The sequence below is a fragment of the Sus scrofa genome, chromosome 1 (genome assembly GCF_054392235.1).
Source record: "Sus scrofa isolate SSC_HxYL_T2T_F1_AM1 chromosome 1, Sscrofa_HxYL_maternal_Yorkshire_Landrace_v2.0, whole genome shotgun sequence".
NCBI lineage: Eukaryota > Metazoa > Chordata > Mammalia > Artiodactyla > Suidae > Sus > Sus scrofa.
Genome location: NC_139383.1, coordinates 117710926 through 117731467, shown reverse-complemented (window position 1 = coordinate 117731467; position 20542 = coordinate 117710926). Strand labels below are relative to the sequence as shown.

The window sequence follows — 20542 nt, the reverse complement described above, 5'->3', positions numbered from 1 at the left end:
TAGTCATTTCAAATGATAACTATGCTGATTAGAAGCAAAACAGAAAAGTGCTGGGACAGACTGTTAGGTGAAAAAAGCAGAATACAACATTCTAAATGCATCACGCAAAAATGTGTACACTTGAGGCAAAGACTGCAAGGAATTACACACGGTGAAGGGTGAGAGTGGCTACTGCTAAAGAGACAGGATTCCTGTCTCTCCCTGCAAACACTTTCCTGCCCTGAAAACACACTACGTTCCAAACTATTTTAATGATAGTAATGATTCTACATTGTTTTTACAATTCTGTTTAAAAATTAATTTTTAAAAAAGAACCTGCTCTCTCTCCAGTTTGGGGGGTGGGGGGATGTGCTTGGGCTGTGGGATGGAAATCCTGTGAAATCAGATTGTTATGATCATTATACAACTACAGATGTGATAAATTCATTTGAGTAATTAAAAAAAAAAAAAGAACCTGCTCTCTCTCCTTGAAACCAGCCTTCCTCCTCCCCTGACCCTGACATCAGGTGACTGCGTTCCTAAGAGGTGAGGGATGGAGGGCCCAGAAGCTTAGCTGTGCCAGAGCTAGTGATGACACAAGGTTCCAATGCAGAGAAACCACAACCCACAAAGACAGTGAAGGAGACTGTCAACAGGTGGCTCTGATTTGGAAACTGGGAAAAACAGTTTAAAAGTCACAAAAGAGAGACCCATAGTGGTCAGTTTTCTGAGGCTAAACCCCCCAGGCAGAGGATTAATGGTGGATTAACTCCCAGGATGGCAGGGGAGCCTGGGACAGATATAAGGCAAGTCTTTTTCCCAGAGCTGAATAGAAGCAAACCATTTCCTCCTCCCACCTCTCTCTGAAGAAACAAAACAGATTTACAATTTATAGTTTCTGGCAAGTCATGTAGAAAATTTATGGAAAGGCTCTTTTCATAGCCCTTCCTGTGCGCGGCCTCTCTAGCAAGCCTAGCCCAGGAGTGGAGCCCAGGCAGCCACAGGAGGCAGCAGGGGAGGGATGGCTGTGACTCTACCAACTTCCAGGAGTAGTTACTGGAAAAACACCAGAAAGGCAGACACTGAAACCTGATGAAACTGGCAGGAAGGGACCTTTTGTGTGTGAAGAAGCCCTACTTTCCTTACGTTTCTGGAACACAGACCCTACTTGGAGGATTGCCTGGCACATGGGGTGGAGGAGGAGAAAGAAGGAACACAGATACTTCTAACTTAATGCTGAGTTCAAGGGGTATAACCAAGTGTCCAAGAGATGAATAAAGGAGATCTAAGTCTGCCCTCAGGGATAGTCAGAAGGCACAGGAAAGCAGCCCGGAGGGTCTCCTGGAGATGACACTGGTGTTGGGCTTAATGGATGAGTAAGTGCTTGCCAGGCAGAGATGGAAAGGGGTGGGAGGAGAACTTACTAAAGCAGAAGGAAGAGCCTACACAAAGGCACAGATGTTTAAACACAGTGTGGTCTGTCAGGAGAAAGACAAGTAGCCTGCTATAGCCAGAACATAGTAAGTGCCAACAGGTGACATCAGAAGGAGAGGCAGAGGCCAGACTGCGAAGGTGTTTAAGGCCACTAAGGCAGTCGGCATTTATCCTGGGGTCAACACAAGGGGCCATGAATGTTAAGAAAGGAGGAGAGTGACATGGTCAGATGGGTGCCTGAGAAAGATGACTCTGGCAGCAGTGTGCATTTAAGGCTCTAAGCCCTTTTAGTCCTAAGCCATCTGTCAAAACAGCAGCTGGGCTGGGACTCCACAGCAGGGCCCTTTGATCAGGCTGCAGAGAAGCTGCACTGCCTGCTCTGGGATGCACAGCACAGAGCACGTGCCTTCAGGCTCCTTCTGTAGCACATGCACCAGTTAATGGTTCGAATCTTCGTGAAAACTGATAAACAAGAACGTGTCCCAGTGCACAAGTCACACAATGAAAAGGTTTAGGAAATAAGAGGCAGAGGCAACACCATGCTCCGCCTGCGAAGCTTAGCTTTCACACAGGAAGACACTGGAAGACTTAGTGAATACTCTTGGTTGTAGTGTGCTTTCTACATCCATTTTTCATTGACGTTATCTGGTATTTCTGAACAAGTTTTTCTGCTTGATTTAAAAAAAAAAAATTCGAAAATACCAAGCATTCATCCTGAACTGGCAGGCCTACTTGAGGCCCAACATGCAAGCCACAAGGAAGCAATAAGGGCAGGCACTACGAACAAAGAAAACATATCTTACTTACCCTATCAACCTTCATGATCTGAAATCTCTGAGAAATGTCAGCAGTGTTGGCTGGGAGTCGAGATCTTCCAGACACAAACCTCATGAAGAGCACACGCTCCTCATTGGAGAACTCCTCCAGTGTGTGCCAGAACCACTGTACCAGCTGATGCTGCTCGTCCACCTCCCGGTACCGCACCACTTTCTTTAAGACTTCTACGGAGATCTCAGGCATCCCGCACACCATCTGCTCCAGCTGCTTTGCAGTGAGGAGGGACAGCAGCGGCACAGGGACGATCCAGGACATCCCTTCTCGGACTGCAGCCACCTGCAACCAGGAGAGGTTGTTCATTCAACGTGTGTGCATACACTAGGCACCCACAGTGGCCCCGACTGGGCTAGGCACCTCATGCATGCTCCTCTGCCCCCAGACCAGCTTCTCGTCCCTCAGAACTGGCATGACTGCACACCACCCACCCTCCTTGTCTCTGACCTGTGATGAAAGCTTCTGTCCACTTACAGGACTCATACACTCCTTCTTATCCCAGTTGAAGTCATTTCAGGAGCCCACCTTCCCTCCCCCACAAAATTCCAGCCCACTGGGGCCCTCCCACTCACACTCCTAATCACAATGGCTGAGGGCTGTTAAACTGAGCTATCTGGGGTACCACTTCTTCTCATCAGGATAAGAAGCTCCTGGAGGATGTGTCTAGAGCCTCTATTGTTTCTGTAATTTACATTTTCTTTTGAAAATAGTTACTTTCTTTTTGTGAAAATTATTTGTGCTAGTTGTGAAAAAAAAAAAGTACCAAGAGGAAAGCAAAACTGGGAAGTCCCTTTTCTGTAGGAAGGCAGTAAAAAGGACAGAGAATTTAATCAAGAGACTTGGTTTCTGAATCCCAAATCCACCACTTGTTTTATATTGATTTCCTCATCTGAAAAGATAAGGCAAATATTTGCTGCTCACATGATTATAAGAAGAATTTTCAGTGGGTCTGTGTGACAGGGTAGTTAGCTTCTGTTAGCAGAGTGCAGAGAATAGGTCAGTCAGGGAATGGAGAGAGGGTGCTGCTAACCCCCTCCAAGGTTGGGCAGTAGTGCATACTCTCACAGATGCATCATTATTCAAGATTTGTTTCCTAAGCACTTCTCTACTCTTGGCCAACTCAAAACTGTCTACCATAAAAAAAAAAAAAAAAAAAAAAAAAAGAATCAGAGAACCTGAACAGAAGCCACACCTTGGGGAAGGCCCTGGAGTTGTGCTTCTATGTGGCTGTCATGCCCAGGGCTAACAGACTGGCAGTGAGGGCAGTCTCTACAGATGGTAAAGGGAATACCGCAGTCAAAGTCTGCCAAAAAACAAGCTATCATGCCTGGGAGGAACAAACCAAAAGCAGTCTGGGGGCGGGGGAGGGCCTGAGGTACAGGGATGGCTACTTGGGTGGAGAACAAGTCGGAACAGCTATGGGAAGAACCCTGGGTTCCAGGAGACAAGAAGGAAATGAAGGAAGAAGGCCTTCTCACCAGGAAAGGAACAAAGCCAGGGCAGGGCAGAGCACAGCTGATGGAAAGCAGGTCAATCTGACCCTGAGAGGAAGGGCCAGCAATAAACTTGGTCTGTGATCCTGCCTCTGCCTTGGGCACATCACTTCATTCCCCTGGACTCTGTGCATTCATCTGTGAAATGGTGATAGCAATCCCCATCTCAACAGGGTAACTCTGGTTAACACGAGCAGCACATGAAGGTACCTGGTACCACTCCTGGCGTGCAGTAGGTGATCCATAAAATCGGGGTCATTCAGTCTGTGAGAATTAAAAATACTCAAGAACTAGACACAAACCCTAAGCCCTGCCTATGTAAACTGCTGACAAGATCCACCCTTATCAAGCTAAGGGGTACAGTTTGCTGACTAGACTTGGCTCAAAGTCAGAGTCAAAGAAGGAATGGTGCAGAATACACACACTTCAAACTACTACACAGCCTCAGAGCCTGTATCCAGCTCTCGAGAAGAACCCAACATATTCTGCAAATAAGGTATTACTGAAGTGGTTATTAAGGACTGAATAATCAAAACCACCATTTTTGGATACATTCATTTCTATGGTCACTCATATTCCCATCATTTACTAAATGCTTACTATATTTTAGCATAGAACAAGGATATAGAAGTCATATGTATAAGATACATTCCTCATTCAGTGTCTTACATGCTAAGTGAAGAAAGAAATCGCAAACTCTGTAGCGCACAACACAGAATTATGTGATATTGAGGAATTTCTAGGTAACAAAAAAGATCTGTATAGTTAAGGACCTGGAGAAAAGTTGGTCTGGAGAGGAGATGCATTCTCAGCTGGGGCCAGAAGGACTGCAGCAGGAAGGGGAAAGAGGCGCTCATGTGGAATTGCAAGCACCAGTGTTTCTGGGTTCATTCATATGTACCCTGACCAACGCAGCTGCAGTGGGGACAATGGGTTGGGGGGCAGTAACACATGAAGACAAATAGGACTGAGGAAGAGTAAGAGTGAGAAGGTAGGTTCTGAAGGGCTGGGTGAGAGCCTGGCCTCAATCCAACCAGCAACCAATTCAGAGCCTTTGAGTAAGGAGAGAGCAGGGCCTGAGAAGTCTCTGAACAGAGACTGAAATATAGTCTCAATCAACACAGCGAATTCATGTGCCAAAATTCAGTAGAAACCAGACAGCTCTTGCTTGGAGACAAATGCAAACAATGCATCTCCCCAAATGTTTCATCTCACCTGTCGGTCCATTTCATGAAGTCGATATTCAATGGCCCTCTCCACATATTCCTTCCTATTGGAAAATGTGAGTGGGATACTATTTCCACCAGGGATTATAGGAACCATTTTGCCATCAGCACTCTGGCCAACAAAAGAATCAAGAGGAATCATCTAAGAATAGAAGAAAAAAAATTTTTACTCCATGGTAGAAGTGACCACAAAATGTATAGTACTTTAAATACAGCAAAATGGTAACATCATCAAAAATTTTAAGGATGAAAAACACAGCAACTGAGACAACAGGTCAGGCCACTTGATCAGCAGGGAGTGCTGACTCCCCCAGTTGTATTAAAACTGAGGTTGAATCTCTTTGCCTCCAAACCCGGTTTGATGAACTCTGGTCACCCCAGGCCTCCCTCTCCAGGTGGGTTCTCTCTGTCCCTCACTCTAAGAGGCAGAGAGGTTTAAAGAGGAATGAGTTGGGTGCTGGAGCTGACTCTGTTAGCGGTTACTGAAACTGCTGGGTTGAGTTGCTAAGCGCAGCAGTAGGATATATAGCACGGGTCAGCCAGACAGCAAGTGGAAGAATATATCTGATTTTTACCCAGAAAAATTCCAGTCAATACCAGTAGAAACATGGACCAGCCAGGATTTACCTCATGGAAACTCTCCTCAGTAATCCCACTGTCTTCAATGTGAAGAATGCTGTTGAGAGTCTGCACATAGAGCAGATCCACCTCCTCCAGGTCTTCCAGGGTGAGTGGGACGCAGCACAGCTGCTTCCATACCAGAGGGGCCAAGTGGAGGTCCAGAGGCTTCTTTGTACGAATGGCAACCCCCATTAAAATTCCCAAGAATTTAAACTGCATTAAGTGTTCATCGAGGCAGGCAGAAGGGTTAAAAAGGAACCTGGAGAATTAAAGGATATATTTCAAACAAAGTTGTACTCATTTCTATTAGAAATAAGTTTTGTTGGGAGTTCCTGCCATAGCACACCATGACTGGTGGCATCTCTGCAGCACCAGGATACAGGGACTGGCGCAGCTATGGCATAGGTCACAACTTTGGCTTGAATCTGATCCCTGGCCCGGGAACACCACAGGTTGCAGGACAGCCAAAAAAGAAAAAGAAGTAAGTTTTGTTTTGTTTTGTTTTGAGCCACATCTCTAACAGGCAGAAGTTCCGAGGCCAGTGAGTGAACCCATGCCACAGGAGGGACCCAAGCCACGGCAGTATCAATGCCAGGTCCTTAACCTGCTAGGCCACTAGGGAACTCCAGAAATAAGTTATCAAACAGCTATAATTTTAGTCTAGACCTGTGCTGTCCAATATGGAAGTTATTAGCCACAAGTGACTATTTAAACTAAGTGAAATTTAAAATTCAATTCTTCAACTCTTCTAACCACATTTCTAGTGTTCAATAGCCACATGTGGCCTATCATTATTGTTTTGGACCATATTTTGAATTATTTTTAGGAGAACTATAAAAGAGTAAATGAATGATCTATTATTCCTTAAGCTACCGGCTCAAAGATGCCCTGTTAAATAATTTCATTTATAATTTACAAGTCCATGAAGCAGGACTCAAAACTCAAAATTTGACAAATATAGGAATAATACATAATTGCAAATACTAATTGCTATGACTGGATAGCATATCAAAGCTTTCGAATGAATTTTACTTCATTGAGGAAAGGCCATATGAACCTTCAGAAACACAAAACAAGTCTGGTGTCATTATCAAGCCTGCATTTGTTTTACCCCTTGATATTATCATTGAGTTGGTCTCATAATAAATAGTAAATCATGATGGAAGTACCTCAGTTTCCTATCTCTGAAAAGAGAACAATAGCAGTTCCTACTCCTTAGGGCTATAAATGAGGGCCCAATGGGATTATCCATGTAAAGCACTTAGAACAGTGTCTGGCATAATAGTAAGCACTCCATAAATGTGAGCTATTATTATAGACATTCAACGAACACTTGCTGACTGCCCTTACCTGTCCCTATTGTAACCCACTTCTGCAGTAGCATTTGGAGAGGGTATAAGAAGGTCAACAATACCAGTTTCAAGTTCCTGTAGAAGAAAGAAAAATTATTTTTTTTTTAGAAATGACAGTCAAATGCATCAAGAAAACAAAGCAATTACATTAACTATCATACTGAAAAGAGAATATTGAGGAATTTATAATGCTATATGACAACCAGCCATCTCTATAATTATTACTGTGGTTATCATTTAAAATGACTTTAGGAATTCCTCCATGTAGAAAATATCCTGCAGTATGTAGAACTAAGATGGAAAGTCAATCCAAGGCAGGAGTTGGGATAGCCATGAGCATGGTATAGTGATATTCAAATAAACTTAGTAAATGATAGCCAAGTATTATTTCAGCTATAGGATTTATCAGACAAATCCTGATACCAGGCAAAGCTAGAGGGGACAGAGTAAAGCTGCCACTGTAGATCTTAAAATATGAACTGGTTCAAACTCTTAAGATTTGCTTTTCTAATTTCCCTGGAGCCTGGCAGTTCTGCTTTGTTCTAAAGGCACCAAAATAAATGGGAGCTCAGGGGTGGTCCTGCATTTGTTTGTTACATAAATACAAATATGTGTCATTGTTGTGTCCTCTGCCAGTGTTATATAGCACAACAGATGGTGAGTCCCTGGTAGATGGCTAAGTACTGGCACTTACTCATAAGGTATCTTCACAAAGCATTTCACAGACCCTTGTGATAATTCACCTACACATTATTAGCAGCATGACCTATGTACAGCTCACAATTGCACTCTAGCTGACATTTATAGAAACTTGCCAGGGTAATCACTGCAAACAATAAAATGGCCATCACCTGAGTGGACAATTCAGAAGGGGACATTGCAAATATACCTGGCACATCTCTGTGATCGTGTCATCAAACACTCCTCCAGCATCATCAGCCCCTTCTCCAACCAGCTTAACCTTCCATGCGCGGGAGGGCAGACGGAGATCTGACGCATTCAGTTTAACTACTTGTCTCGCTATTTGAACAAAGATGGGCTTACACTTCCGTCCTCTTTAAAAGAAAGGGAAAACCGAATGAAATACAACTCTCCCAAATAACCACAAAAGTCACTTAAAGGTATTTTCCCAACAGTGAATCAACAGGCCAGTTTAACCACAGCCAAAAACTGTGCTAGGCCCACTGTAACCACATTGGGTACCGATGTAAATACCATTGCTATCCCACTTAACAAGTGGAGATGCTAAGGCTCACAGAGATTAGTTAGTAAAAAGTCCATCTTAAAAAATGTTAATGAAACGTGTACACATGTTCTAACCTGGTTGATATCCTCTTTACAGTAATTTGAGGTCCATAGTTTTTGCCTTGAACCATGGTTTTTCCTATAGAGCGCACCATTGGGAGGGTGTAGACTCTTGGGGCTAACAAAGGCCGAAGCTGTCCCTGCACAATGCCCCATGTTCCAGCATTATAATGAGATGTACTATTCTGTAACAGAAAGTAAGCTTAGCAGAAATGGCACAATCTAAGACTTAAGAGAAATAACACTCACTTTTAGAAATGCACTTTAAAAGCATAAACCTGGGTAATAGCTATTATTAGAAACTTTTTCAAAAATTTTTTTTCTGACAAAGTATGATTTTTTTAAAAAAACTTAGAAAATACAGAAAAGAATACATGCAAGTACACAAATAAAATCATCCATAATCCTACCATATGGAGATGGCCTCATTAACACTTGCATCTATTTCCTTTCAGTTTCCTTTTCACTTTTTTGAGATCAGACTGTTTATATAATTTTCCACTGTTTTTCTCACTTCACTTTGTATCATAAACATTTCTTCCACTAATTACAAACAGGTTAACACTCTGTTTAGTCACTGCACAGTATTCTGTTGCCTGGTTGATTATCTATTTCTAGCAATGATTTGTCAAATCTCTCATATGCCCGTGACTTACAGATTTTTGACTAACAGTTTTACAAACTAATACACATTTTGGCAGGCATGCCTGAGCATTAAACAAACAAACATAGCCAGGTCACTTTTTCCCTAAATTACTAGACTGTTCTCTAAAGACAGCTCAGCCAAATTTACTTTATCTCCTCTACCTCCCCCTCCACTGGGCATGCTCATTTGTAAGCTCATTTTTAAGGAGAGCAAAAAGTTTTCTAAATTTCTCAGACTCGTATAACCACCTTGATTGTTGTGCTAACATCTTTGTGTACTAAATTAAGTTTTAAAATCACACACTAGACTTTGTAGAAAATACATGCTTATCCTGCTGAATAGCATTGAGAACTATGTCTAGATACTCATGTCGCAACAGAAGAAAGGGTGGGGGAAAAAACTGTAACTGCAATGTATACATCTAAGGATGACCTGACCCCCTTGCTGTACAGTGGGAAAATAATAAAAAAAAAAAAAAGAAAATACATGCTTAGCCATTCATACTTGCTTGAACTTGGACAAACCAAAACACAGAAGGAAGACCACTTTGTGTCCAACAGCATGATAACCTATATCTGGACTATCTTTAATGAAGCAATAAAATGCAAACAGAACTGCTGCCTTTTCTACATCTCCAGGGTTCTAGGAGTAAAAACCATTAGTCATAGAAGAATTTTCTGAAGGCCGAGAAAAAGGCCCTGAGAACTGGTGAGCACATTATGAGCATTGCTTCCCAAGCCAGCATGTTACCTGGTTATTGGGGCTGAGGTTCAGTAGCCTCCAGGACGAGTACATGAGGTCAGAGAAGTGGTAAAGCAGCCGGAGCCTGGCCCTTGCAGTGTGAATGCTCACCTCCCTCAGCGCCCCGTACTGGGGGGGCACTGCATCAGGCAGGCCCAGCTGCAGAGGCACTGACACACCTGCCCAAAAAGCAAATGCACACTTGTAAAGGAAAATTCATTGTTTTCATTTTTAGTATTTTGAAATATTTTAAACACACAGAGAAGCTTAGATAAGTGTACAATGAATAGCCATTCCTACCACTTAAATTCTGTAATTAATATTTTGCCATATGATTTATCACTTATTTATCAATCCTATCCATCAATTCATCTTAATTTTTGGATGCACTTGCGTTGGTTTTTAAAACATCTTTTGTTAATTTATCATTATGGAAACTTGTTTTTTTCTCCTTGAATTTAGTTTCTCACTTAATTATGGGACTTAAGCAGTTCCTTCACAACCCCCACCCCCAAAGCCCACATTCATTATTTCTTATTCAATAACAGTCATCTTCGTAATAACGTGTGGGCCAGGACCAAGTAGGGAGACAGTTCTGGAAAAAGGAAATGGGCAACTCAGCAGAGTCACCACACACACTCACTAGGGATCTGACAGAAGGTGATCATGACAAAAATGAAAGATAGGAGTACATGATTCACAAAGGGTTTACACTGCAAGAATAAGAGCTCAGCAGACACAAAGACTACCAGGACTACATCCATGGTTATTCTCTTACAGAAATGCACAACAGACTAAGAACATGATATTCAACTTATTTGAGTTTCCTACACATAAAGATTTGTTCAGCTCAATTTTCAGAGTATTTTCCTACGATTAGTTAAAGCTAACATGTATCAAGTACTTCCATGTGCCTGGCACTGTTCTAAGAGCTTCACACGAATTGGTTCATTTGCTCCTGTAGCTTTTAACAATAGGTACTATTACTGCCCTTGTTTCACAGATAAGGAAACTGAGTCTCACGGTCACTCAGCTCATACGTGGAGGAGCCAGGATTCAACCCAGGCAATGTGTTTCCAGAGTCTGAATATTTAAGCCACCACACATGTGGTCCCCATTCTGAAAGAAGGGAAATCCTGCTGGAAGCTGAAGAGACCCCCGAGTACCTGAAATTGTTAGTGCTTTGGTAGCACTACTCATTCTGGGTTTCGCTAATCAGAAACCATTTTCTGCTTGTTTGGAATCTACCTGGCAGGCAGCCCTATCTTGCTCTCTCAGGGTATCTAAGAGAAAACAATCTCCATGGGGAGTCTTTCCTAAGGACCTATGGCTAAGAAGTAGAGGGGTTCACAAAAAAGGGATGAGCATGTGAAGTTTTCAGGCACTAGGTCACCTCAGACAAGTTCTAGTGCCTTAGATACCAGAGGGTGGTTTTAGAAAGGACTTTAGGGTCTGGAAAAGAAATAGCTCAAAATATGAAGAAATGCATAAGAATGACAAATATCATACTTAAAGCAATGGTTACTTTTGTAGGTAACAGAAGATGGATCCAATCAGGGAGAGTACCTAGTATAGGGCATTAAGTATACAAATATGCATTTTATTTTCTTTATATCTTTTTGTACGTTTATAAGGATTTCAAAATAAATTAAAAGCAAAGCACACAAAAGGTAGAAACAGCCCAGCAGTCCTGCTATACACACTGGAGTAAAACAGCAACTTTTTGTTTTGTTTTGTTTTTGCTGTGCCAATGGATAGACAACATCTTGTTTCAAATGGTTGACTAGGGTGAAGAATCTGACAAGAGGTCAGGGCTTTTAATCTTTATTCCTAACAGCATGCCTTAGAACACTAAAATTCATCACTTTTATATATATTTTACATAACATACATATATATTATTTTAGAGCAGCGACTAAGTTTTATATATATATAAAAAAATATAAAACTTAGTCGCTGCTCTAAAATAATAAATTTTGCTTGCCCGGTGCTATGTTTTCTTCTTTCAGGGAGGAGGAGGAGGGGCTGCTTTGTTATGAAGTCTGCAGGAGAACCACCTGCTTGGAAAGTATTTGCGGTGCTCTAGTACAAATAGTGCTTTGGTTTATGTGGGGGAAGGTTTGATGGTCCCAGAAGGGTGCGTGGATGCAGTGTGAAGCTGGCAAGTGGACAGTGCAGCTGGGGACTGCTGAAAGAGAAGTGGCATGAGCATGGATAAGGATATTTCACCCTCACCTGGCGCTCTTGGAGGGACGGGAGGGGCTGTCCATGCAGCACTGTGGCAGCGCCCGGCCGAGATCTGTCGAACGTTTTTCCCTTGCAGAACTGTTACGAGGGTTGGTTCTCGAACGTGGTTGGTGTGACCTAAGCCAAGCTGGGAATAAATTCCAAATACACAGAGATTCAATGAGAAAGAGGAAGAGAGAAAGCCAAGATGACAAAATCTGTGTTGGATGGTAGCAGACATAAATAAGTTACTACTTGTACCAAGCAACAGTGTCAAAATAATGAAATTAATTTTGATTTTCTCTATCAAAATCCTCACAGCTCATAATGTCTTCTAAAAACTAAGCTGCAACAAGGCTATTCCAAATACAGCAAATGAGTCTTAATGACTGAAAAAAATCTTTGAACTCTACTCCTAAAGAGGAAATTCTTGGAAAATTAAAAAAAGCAAAAAACAAAAAAACAGAATGAGCTATAGAGCTTTTATTTAAAACACACTGATTTCTTGATTTTTAACATGGATGGCTTGTGTAACAATAAACAATTATAAAAACTCACACAGAGCAGATTCTCATCTCCAGATCTTAGGGTCTGACTAGGACACCCAGTGTTTTAGAGGCTAAGTACCTCAACATTATCAGGGAGGCTTATGTCAAGGCCCTGCCAGGGACCTCCCAAAGGTGTCTTCAATATCAACTCTCTTCTCCTTAAGACAATATTCAACCACAGTGATGAGCAGGTTCCTCATCTGTAAACACAGTGATGAGAAGACCACAGAGCCAAACTGAAACTACTATGTATAATATCTGACCTTAAGGGTCCCTGGCTCTAGGGGCAGCCTAGAGCAGAGAGGATTAATGAAGGAAGAGGGTGGGACTCCGCATGTAGTAGCAGGCATCTCAGACAAGCCCCACCAAAGTGTCTCCCCCCTTCTGTGTACAGGGTAGGCTCAACACATCAACCTCTGAGTCTTTTCTCAACCTCTTGGAGGCTCAGTTTAATCCTCTGCATGATGAGAGAGTGACAAGACTTCCTGCATAAACACAAACACACTTTGTACACTGTCATAAAGTATAAAAGAATTGTTTCATTCTTTCCATTTTCCAACTGATAACCTAGCTTCTTTTATTAGTGTAGTGAAAATGACAATGATTAATGATGATATAGCAGATACTTATAAAGTGCTGCTTCCTGGGCGCCAGGCACTTCTCAGTGTATGTACACACACACACACACACACACACACACAAACACACACTCAGTTAATCTTCTTAATCACTTAGCAGTACTGGCAGATTTTTTTTTTTTTTTTTTTTTTTGGTCTTTTCTTGAGCCGCTCCCTCGGCATATGGAGGTTCCCAGGCTAGGGGTCTAATTGGAGCTGTAGCCACCAGCCTACACCACAGCCACAGCAATGCGGGATCCGAGCCGCGTCTGCAACCCACACCACAGCTCACGGCAACACCAGATCCTTAACCCACTGAGCAAGGCCAGGGATCGAATCCTCAACCTCATGGTTCCTAGTCGGATTCGTTAACCACTGAGCCACGATGGGAACTCCATAGATTTTTTTTTTAAACCATGATATAATACTTACTAGTCCACAACTGGACTCAAAATAATCAGTCTCATGGCCAAGTGACGTGCTTGACACACTGTGGTAGATATTATGAGTTTCCAGCTGATCCCTTTGCCATATGTAGAATATAAGAGAACAGCAAGCAAGATAAATATTTACCTGCCCTTCTGAATTGCTCCCCCAGGCATACACATCTCCAGTTGATGCCAAAGCAAGTGTGTGCTCAGCTCCGACTGCCACGTCTTCGATGACCACTCCAGCCAGGACAGGGATTTGCTGTGGCCGATTGTGATTGCGAGCACGCCCTTCTGGCAAGCCTATCAAGCGATCTGAAAAAACAGGAAGAGAACATTTAGGGAGGGCACACCAGAGTCCTTTTGCGTTTCCTTATGAGTCATTTACATCTCTGATGGTATGGTAATTGGGGCAAATGCTGTTCTTCTGATAAGAGGTACTAGATTCTAAGTGAATAAAGTTTGACAGTTTCTTTGCAAAATGTCAGTTTCCTTATTCATAACAATAAATAAAATTAAACTTAAAATTAGTAACTTATTTCTAACCAAGAGGCACCTCTAGCTTCCTCACACGAGAGAACTGGCACACAGTTCACAAAGGCCCTAAAGTCCTTGCATTCTAAGAAAGGACACCATGCAATCTGTCTTGTCCTCAAATTTCCAGCTAACCTGTCGCCTTATCTTTGTAGCCAAACTTCTAGAAAGTGTAGACCAGTCCCCATTGCTCCACAGACTGAAGGCTTATTTGGCCTGGTCACCTTTTGCAGCTTAACTGTGTGCTCACCAGTGAACTGAAACTGTACTCTCAAAAGTCGTGAGTAGCTCCTAACTGCCCACTGCACTTCTTGGGCTCCAGCGTAGGGAATTGCACATTAGCTTCTGATAACATGGCCTCAGCTCCTTCTACCCCTCAGAGACTCGGCAATCTCGCTCACCAGTTACCTCCCCCGGCCACACCTTTCAAAGTCAACTCTCCACAGGCCTCTTCCTATGCTCACGGGCCCTTTACTCACATTCCCTAGAATTCTATCCTCTACTTTTTTCATTCCATACTCTTTCCCTGGGTTCCTTACAGACTATTAATATGGCTTTAATTACTAACTTTATGCATTATGCAAACCTACATCTCCATTACCAATCTCCCCAGAGTTCCAGATCCAAATCCCCAGTAACCTGCTAGACTTCTCCATACATACAGTCTAGAATATAAAGCCCTGATTAAATATGACCAAAACTAATAAGCTCCTTATCTCTTTCCCCCAAACCAGCTATCCTCAGTAATGTCATCATCAATGTTCTTACAAGTCCAGAAACTTCAATCATGGCTTACTTCTGTCTCTTCCTCACACACCCTTCAATTACTACAACTTGCCACTTATAAAGGTGAATATACTGCCAAGGAATCCCATTGTGGATGCTTGGATTTTGAATTTACTCAAGATTTGAATCCTGCTTGCCTATTATTTCTAAGACCCAAACCCCCAGTCCTTGCAAGGGCTGGGGAGCGAGGCAGCATCTAGAGGAACTCTGGTGGTCAAAGCAGTGTTTGCGGCAGCATGCAGAGGAAGCAGGGAGGACAAGAGGAAGGGCTTTGCCAGGAACTCTTCTGACAATAATGAAGACTCTGGAATGAGGGGACATCAATGGGGTGGAGATTTTGCCCTTATGACAAATATCATGAAAAAGGAGCAGAAAAGAAGCTAGTGAATGAAGGTCATAGTGGCCAATCAACACCCAGAATGAAAAATGACTCAATTTAATGTGCTTTTGGAGGGCAAAAGTTTCTGTAATACCTGTGTGCACAAAACAAGTAACGGAATGCCTGGAAAATGTCTCACCTTGACCAAAGGTATACACATGACCATCTTTAGTCAATGCAACAGAAAACTGAGTTCCACAAGCAACCTTTTTTATTCCGATTCCACAAAGGACATCGACTTTCTGCAAAATAAAAGTGTAAGGCATATAATTTACAAAGGAAAACACTGGCATGTATAAACTCAAAGATTATCTTCCAGAAAAATACTAATAATCATCTACCTATTTCCAGACAAATCTACATTCCTAAATGTTATACTCTCATACTGCTCTGCAAACTACCTGAATGCAGGGGAGTATTGTAGAGGGGGCAGGGGTGTTTGACTAAAATCCCCAGGATCTCATGTGAAGTGGAAACATTCCTCTGGGCAACAGAAACCAAAGGGAATCCTATGGCCTTTTTTAAAAAAATACTCTAAGACCATTCAAAGCATGGGTTGCTCCAGACAGGGCTTTTTTGCTTTCTGTATCCCTAGCTGAATATTCACCAGTCTAGCTATCAGGATGTCACAGACTATATATGACCGTGAATCTGGAGTTGAATATAAACTGAATATTTGTAAATGATACTTTTTTTTTCCCCCTCTGGCAGTGCCTGCAGCATGCAGAAATCCTCAGGCCAGGGATTAAACCAATGCCAGAGAAGCGGCAACACTGGATCCTTAACCTGCTAGGCCATCAGGGAACTCCAAATCATGCTTCTTTTTAAATATGTTTGAAAAATCCACATAAAAGGATTGCCACAGGAGGTCTTTGGAAGAGCCAAGAAACCTTCTACAATGAGAACAGAAGCCTCTAAATTATTTGTTTATGCATGCAATTCCCTATTGTTTTTTAAAAGAAGGTGCAAACCTGTATAATTCACTGGTAATAAGAAGCTGAGATGGCAGCGACAAGCAGAGTTACAAAAGTTTGTTAATGGTTCCCTCCATAAGACATGCTGGAGATATGTTTATTTCCTCTTTAGGTGAAAGATAGTCCTACACAGCCAATGATAAAGACAGAGGCTTGTCCCTGTAGAACTTTTATATCCAGTTTAGTAATTAATGGTTCATTTAAAAATCAAGATCTAGGAGTTTCCGTCGTGGCCCAGAGAAAGCGAATCTGATTAGTATTCATGATCCCGGTTAAGGATCTGGCATTGCCGCGAGATGTGGTGTAGGCTGCAGACGTGGCATTGCTGTGGCTATGGCATAGGCTGGCAGCTATAGCTCCTATTTGACCCCTAGCCTGGGAACCTCCATATGCCTCGGGTGCAGCCCTAAAAACCAAAAAAACTAAAAAAATAAAAATCAAGATCTAGAATGCTGGAAATTTAGGAATAAGCAAAAGAAGTTTCTAAACTTCGTCGTGAATAACCAAAAATGTTAAAGGTGGATTACTTTCAATTAAAAACAGGTACTGCCATAGAAGAAAATTATGAAACCCTGGATGAGAGAATACTGACCTGAGGTGAAGATTTTGCAGTGGAATTTCCTAAACCTAGTTTTCCATAGTCGCCATCTCCAAAAGCCCACACCATGGAGCCATCTGCTGATACTGCCAAAGTATGGTTTAAGCCACAAGCCACCTGGAGAAATAACACGGTGGTCAGTAAGGCAAATTATAATTCCTAAAACACATACCCATTTCTGGGATCCTTTTTCTCTACTTCGGTAAAAAACCTGTCTGTGTTTCCAAAAATTTTTACTTTTTAGGGCCTTCTACATATGTTAACCAAAATGTGTCATGAAGAAAAAATTCCTAACTCCACAAACAAATAACTTTTTTCTTTAAAGTAAAATTCTTCAACTTTTTTCTTTAAAGTAAAATTCTTCAGAGTGGCTAACTCTGATTTAGCACAAAAGATAGGAAAAAGTACATATGATTAAAAAATACTCATTCACACCAGGGACAGTCTAAGGAAGGATACATTAAGAGATAAAAATATCTCATCTCCTTGTTAAGAGACAGTCTCATCGTGTATAGGACAGGGACAATTATTGCTTAAGAGCAGCAGCTACCGATGATGCTTCTATGCAGCCACCTACTTCCAGGCAACTGAATAGGAATTAGAAAAATCTGTACTGTTTAAAGTTTCAAATCAAGTTTTATTATGAAGGGGACTTTAAAGTATTCACATCCTAAGTTAAGACTTTCAATGGCTTATCAATTATCAATTAGGCCAAAAACAAAACATACAGCAGGTTAAGGTACAAACTGGTGATTCTGGTCTTCCTGAAAGGACAGTGTCTAAATGCACACAGAGGAAATAAGAAACTATGATCAGATAGAAAATATTATTGACTTAGTCCATGCCTGTCCAATCTGATATCCCTCTAGTGCAGTCACTCTCTCTGGAAGTTTTTTGTTGGAGGTATTTCCAAGACCCAGACGACCGTAGTCACCATTCCCAAAGGTAAAGAGTTTGCCATCTGAAGTTACCACCGCTGAATGTTTGAAGCCACAAGACATCTACAAACAGAACAAGAAAAAAAATTTAAACAAGAGGGTAAACTAAGAAAGAAAGAAGTCAACCATTTTTGTTTATTAATAAGGTGTTAATCTTTAATTTTTTTTTTTTTTTTGGTCTTTTTAGGGCCATACTACGGCATATGGAGATTCCCAGGCTAGGAGTTGAATGGAAGCTATAGCCTCTGGCCTGTGCCACAGCTACAGCAACGCCAGACCCCTGAGCTGCGTGTCTGCAATCGACACCAACAGCTCACGGCAACCCTGGATCCTTAACCCACTAAGCGAGGCCCGGGATCGAACCTGCATCCTCATGGATACTAGCCAGATTCATTTCCACTAAGCCACAATGGGAACTCCTAATCTTTAAATAAACTTCACTGACAACTCGGATCTTCAGGATCAGTATGTTCAACTTCCTGCTCCTTAAGTCTAACCTACCTCATCATCCTCAGGAAGACCAAGCTAGAGAACAGACCTTGAAGAATTGTTGCTACCCTTCAGCTATGTAGAGATGACCTAGACTACATGAGTTAATGAATGGGGAAATTCTTTGTAAACTCTAAGATGCTATGCAACTTCCCAATACTACTTTAGATCACCAAATGATTTTCCAGAAAAATGTGTATGAACTTAACCTTTATAACAGTAATGATAGGTTGAAAGCAAAGCTTTCCATCTATCACTGAATCAAGAACTGTGGGGCAGGAGCTACATCCCACTGTGTTTCTTTCAAAGACCCAAAGTACCCTAGCCTGGGCCAACCAGTTGACTCAGGAAAAAAAGAGTCCATTCTAACACCAAAGCCCATTCAAACTCCTGATACATTCAAGAATGAATATGAACAACCAAAAAACACTGGCTCTTTTTGATGGTTTAATATATTTTTACTACTGTTTATCACTGCCTAAATTTGAGAACTTGACTTTAAGTACATTTACATTCAAAGATAAACTTATCCATATCCTGCCTGACCTGCACCACTTCTTCTCCTTGTAAGGCCTCGATTTGCCTGGGCCGCCGCTGCCTGTCGCTGTTCCCATGGCCGAGTTTGCCATAATCACCATCTCCCCAGCTAAAGACCTCACCACTTTCAGTCAGGGCCATGGAGTGCCCATCAGAACCACAGGAAGTCACCAGCTGGGTCACCACAAAGCCTGGAACAGAGCAGAAACCCAGCACAAGTCATTGGCTATTAAAAGTCCCTTCTTTACTTGTAGCTGCTACAGGGTAGTCTCATAGAATCCAAAATTATCAAAACAGTACTACAGAAACAAAAATAATTTCTTTAATTTTAAATCAGATTTGCATCTATAACCTAGCAAGTTGAGAGCAGTCACATAAAATGATGATGATGCCAAGGAAGAGGAGTGGAGTGATAGGAGCAGTTATGGTCATTCAGGATTATGTTCTAGCCACTCTTAAAAATGTTTTACATGGATCACTCCTTTCTAGTTTCACAGAGAACCTATCAGGCAGATATTCTCATCACCACTTTTCCATTTGGGGAAATCTGTGTCACAAAGACGTACGGTAGCTTGTGCAAGGTCCCAGAAGCAGGATGTAATTGAACCAGACAGGAACCCAGCCATTCCATCCCCACTGCTGTGCTCCTCACACTTAGATCTCAAGGAAGAGAACTTAGAGGTACTCAGGAATTCGTTCTGAACTCATGTCACCTGTACACTTTTACTTAAAAAATACTCTATTTGCTCTCTTTGTAGGCTTTAGAGTCAGTAAAAGTTAACTTAAGGAACAAGCCAGGGCCTCCTGCAGTGGTTTCTCCAGAGGTGTTCTGTCTTCAAGTCACAGAGAACTCCGACAAAGATGCCCTTTAAAGTCTTTATTACATATGCACATTTCTGTATAAATTAATTTTTAATTTTAATGAAACACATGAACAATTACTATTGTTATTAATAGTTGCCTAGTTACAGTTCTTCAATTTTAAAGAATTTGTTTACAATCTTCAGTATGTGTTAAAAAGCTATTTATATCACTGAATTCTAGCACTGCTATGACAAACAACTTGAAAAATAAAATAGCTTGAAATATGGAAATTGAAGTTATACATGCCTAAATGATAATCTAAATCTAAGTGAAAACTCTACATGGCTTTACTGATCAAAAGTTTGAGCTAAGTTCTAACATAAGCAAATATTCCTAGTTAGACCACAGTTTCTGATCAGCTTTTAACTGAGGATAATTTTACCTTGTAAGGCTGAAATAACTGTCAGCACATGAAGGTCATCTGAATTTCCTTGTCCTAATCTGCCATAACTTCCTTCCCCACAAGCCAACACTGTGCCATTGGCCTGGATGACAAAGGTACAATTCTGACCACATATGACCTGGTGTAAGAACACATAGTTAAACACATAAACACATTATTTTTTATTATACAACTTTAACATTCAATCATTTAAAATGATTCCATACATACCTAGGATACCTTTATCAATTCTTTTATCCTTTCACTAAATGGGAAGGGATGACAGTAACTACATGGTTGCTACAGGTCCTTAATAATAATTATAAAACTTCTTATTTAACCAAGAGATGTATGAGGCTCATCTGACAATTTATGACAGTTTAGAAATGTGTTATCTACGGGGATTTCAGCCAACTGTGCAGAGTTTAAATAATAACATTAACAACAAAATCTTACAAAGGAAGAAAAAGGAAAGGGTGATGGAAATTAGTAAAGACAGGCTGGAGGTTGGCAAGAAGGAGAAACTGGAGGGGATATACACAAGAAAGAGTAGTGCATCCTGGGACTTACTGAGGCAGAGAAGAACAGAAGAGAAAGCAGTGGCCTCAAGGAGA

The 20542-nt window shown here is 41.6% G+C and overlaps 1 protein-coding gene across 38 annotated transcripts in view; it reads right to left on the bottom strand.

Moving 5' to 3' along the window:
• The window catches only part of HERC1 (HECT and RLD domain containing E3 ubiquitin protein ligase family member 1), a 197980-nt gene that overhangs the window by 1218 nt on the left and 176220 nt on the right, over nt 1-20542 (bottom strand). For all 38 annotated transcript variants that reach the window (XM_084967006.1, XM_084967044.1, XM_084967018.1 and 35 more), the window contains 14 exons: nt 19929-20067; nt 18692-18873; nt 17564-17719; nt 16713-16835; nt 15286-15388; nt 13593-13762; nt 11864-12002; nt 9638-9807; nt 8257-8426; nt 7826-7991; nt 6935-7011; nt 5591-5843; nt 4953-5105; nt 2221-2526 (listed from right to left, as the gene is read on the bottom strand). In XM_084967006.1, coding sequence (XP_084823132.1) covers nt 2221-2526; nt 4953-5105; nt 5591-5843; nt 6935-7011; nt 7826-7991; nt 8257-8426; nt 9638-9807; nt 11864-12002; nt 13593-13762; nt 15286-15388; nt 16713-16835; nt 17564-17719; nt 18692-18873; nt 19929-20067 — 2307 coding nt within the window. The remainder of the gene's footprint in view (nt 1-2220; nt 2527-4952; nt 5106-5590; nt 5844-6934; nt 7012-7825; nt 7992-8256; nt 8427-9637; nt 9808-11863; nt 12003-13592; nt 13763-15285; nt 15389-16712; nt 16836-17563; nt 17720-18691; nt 18874-19928; nt 20068-20542) is intronic.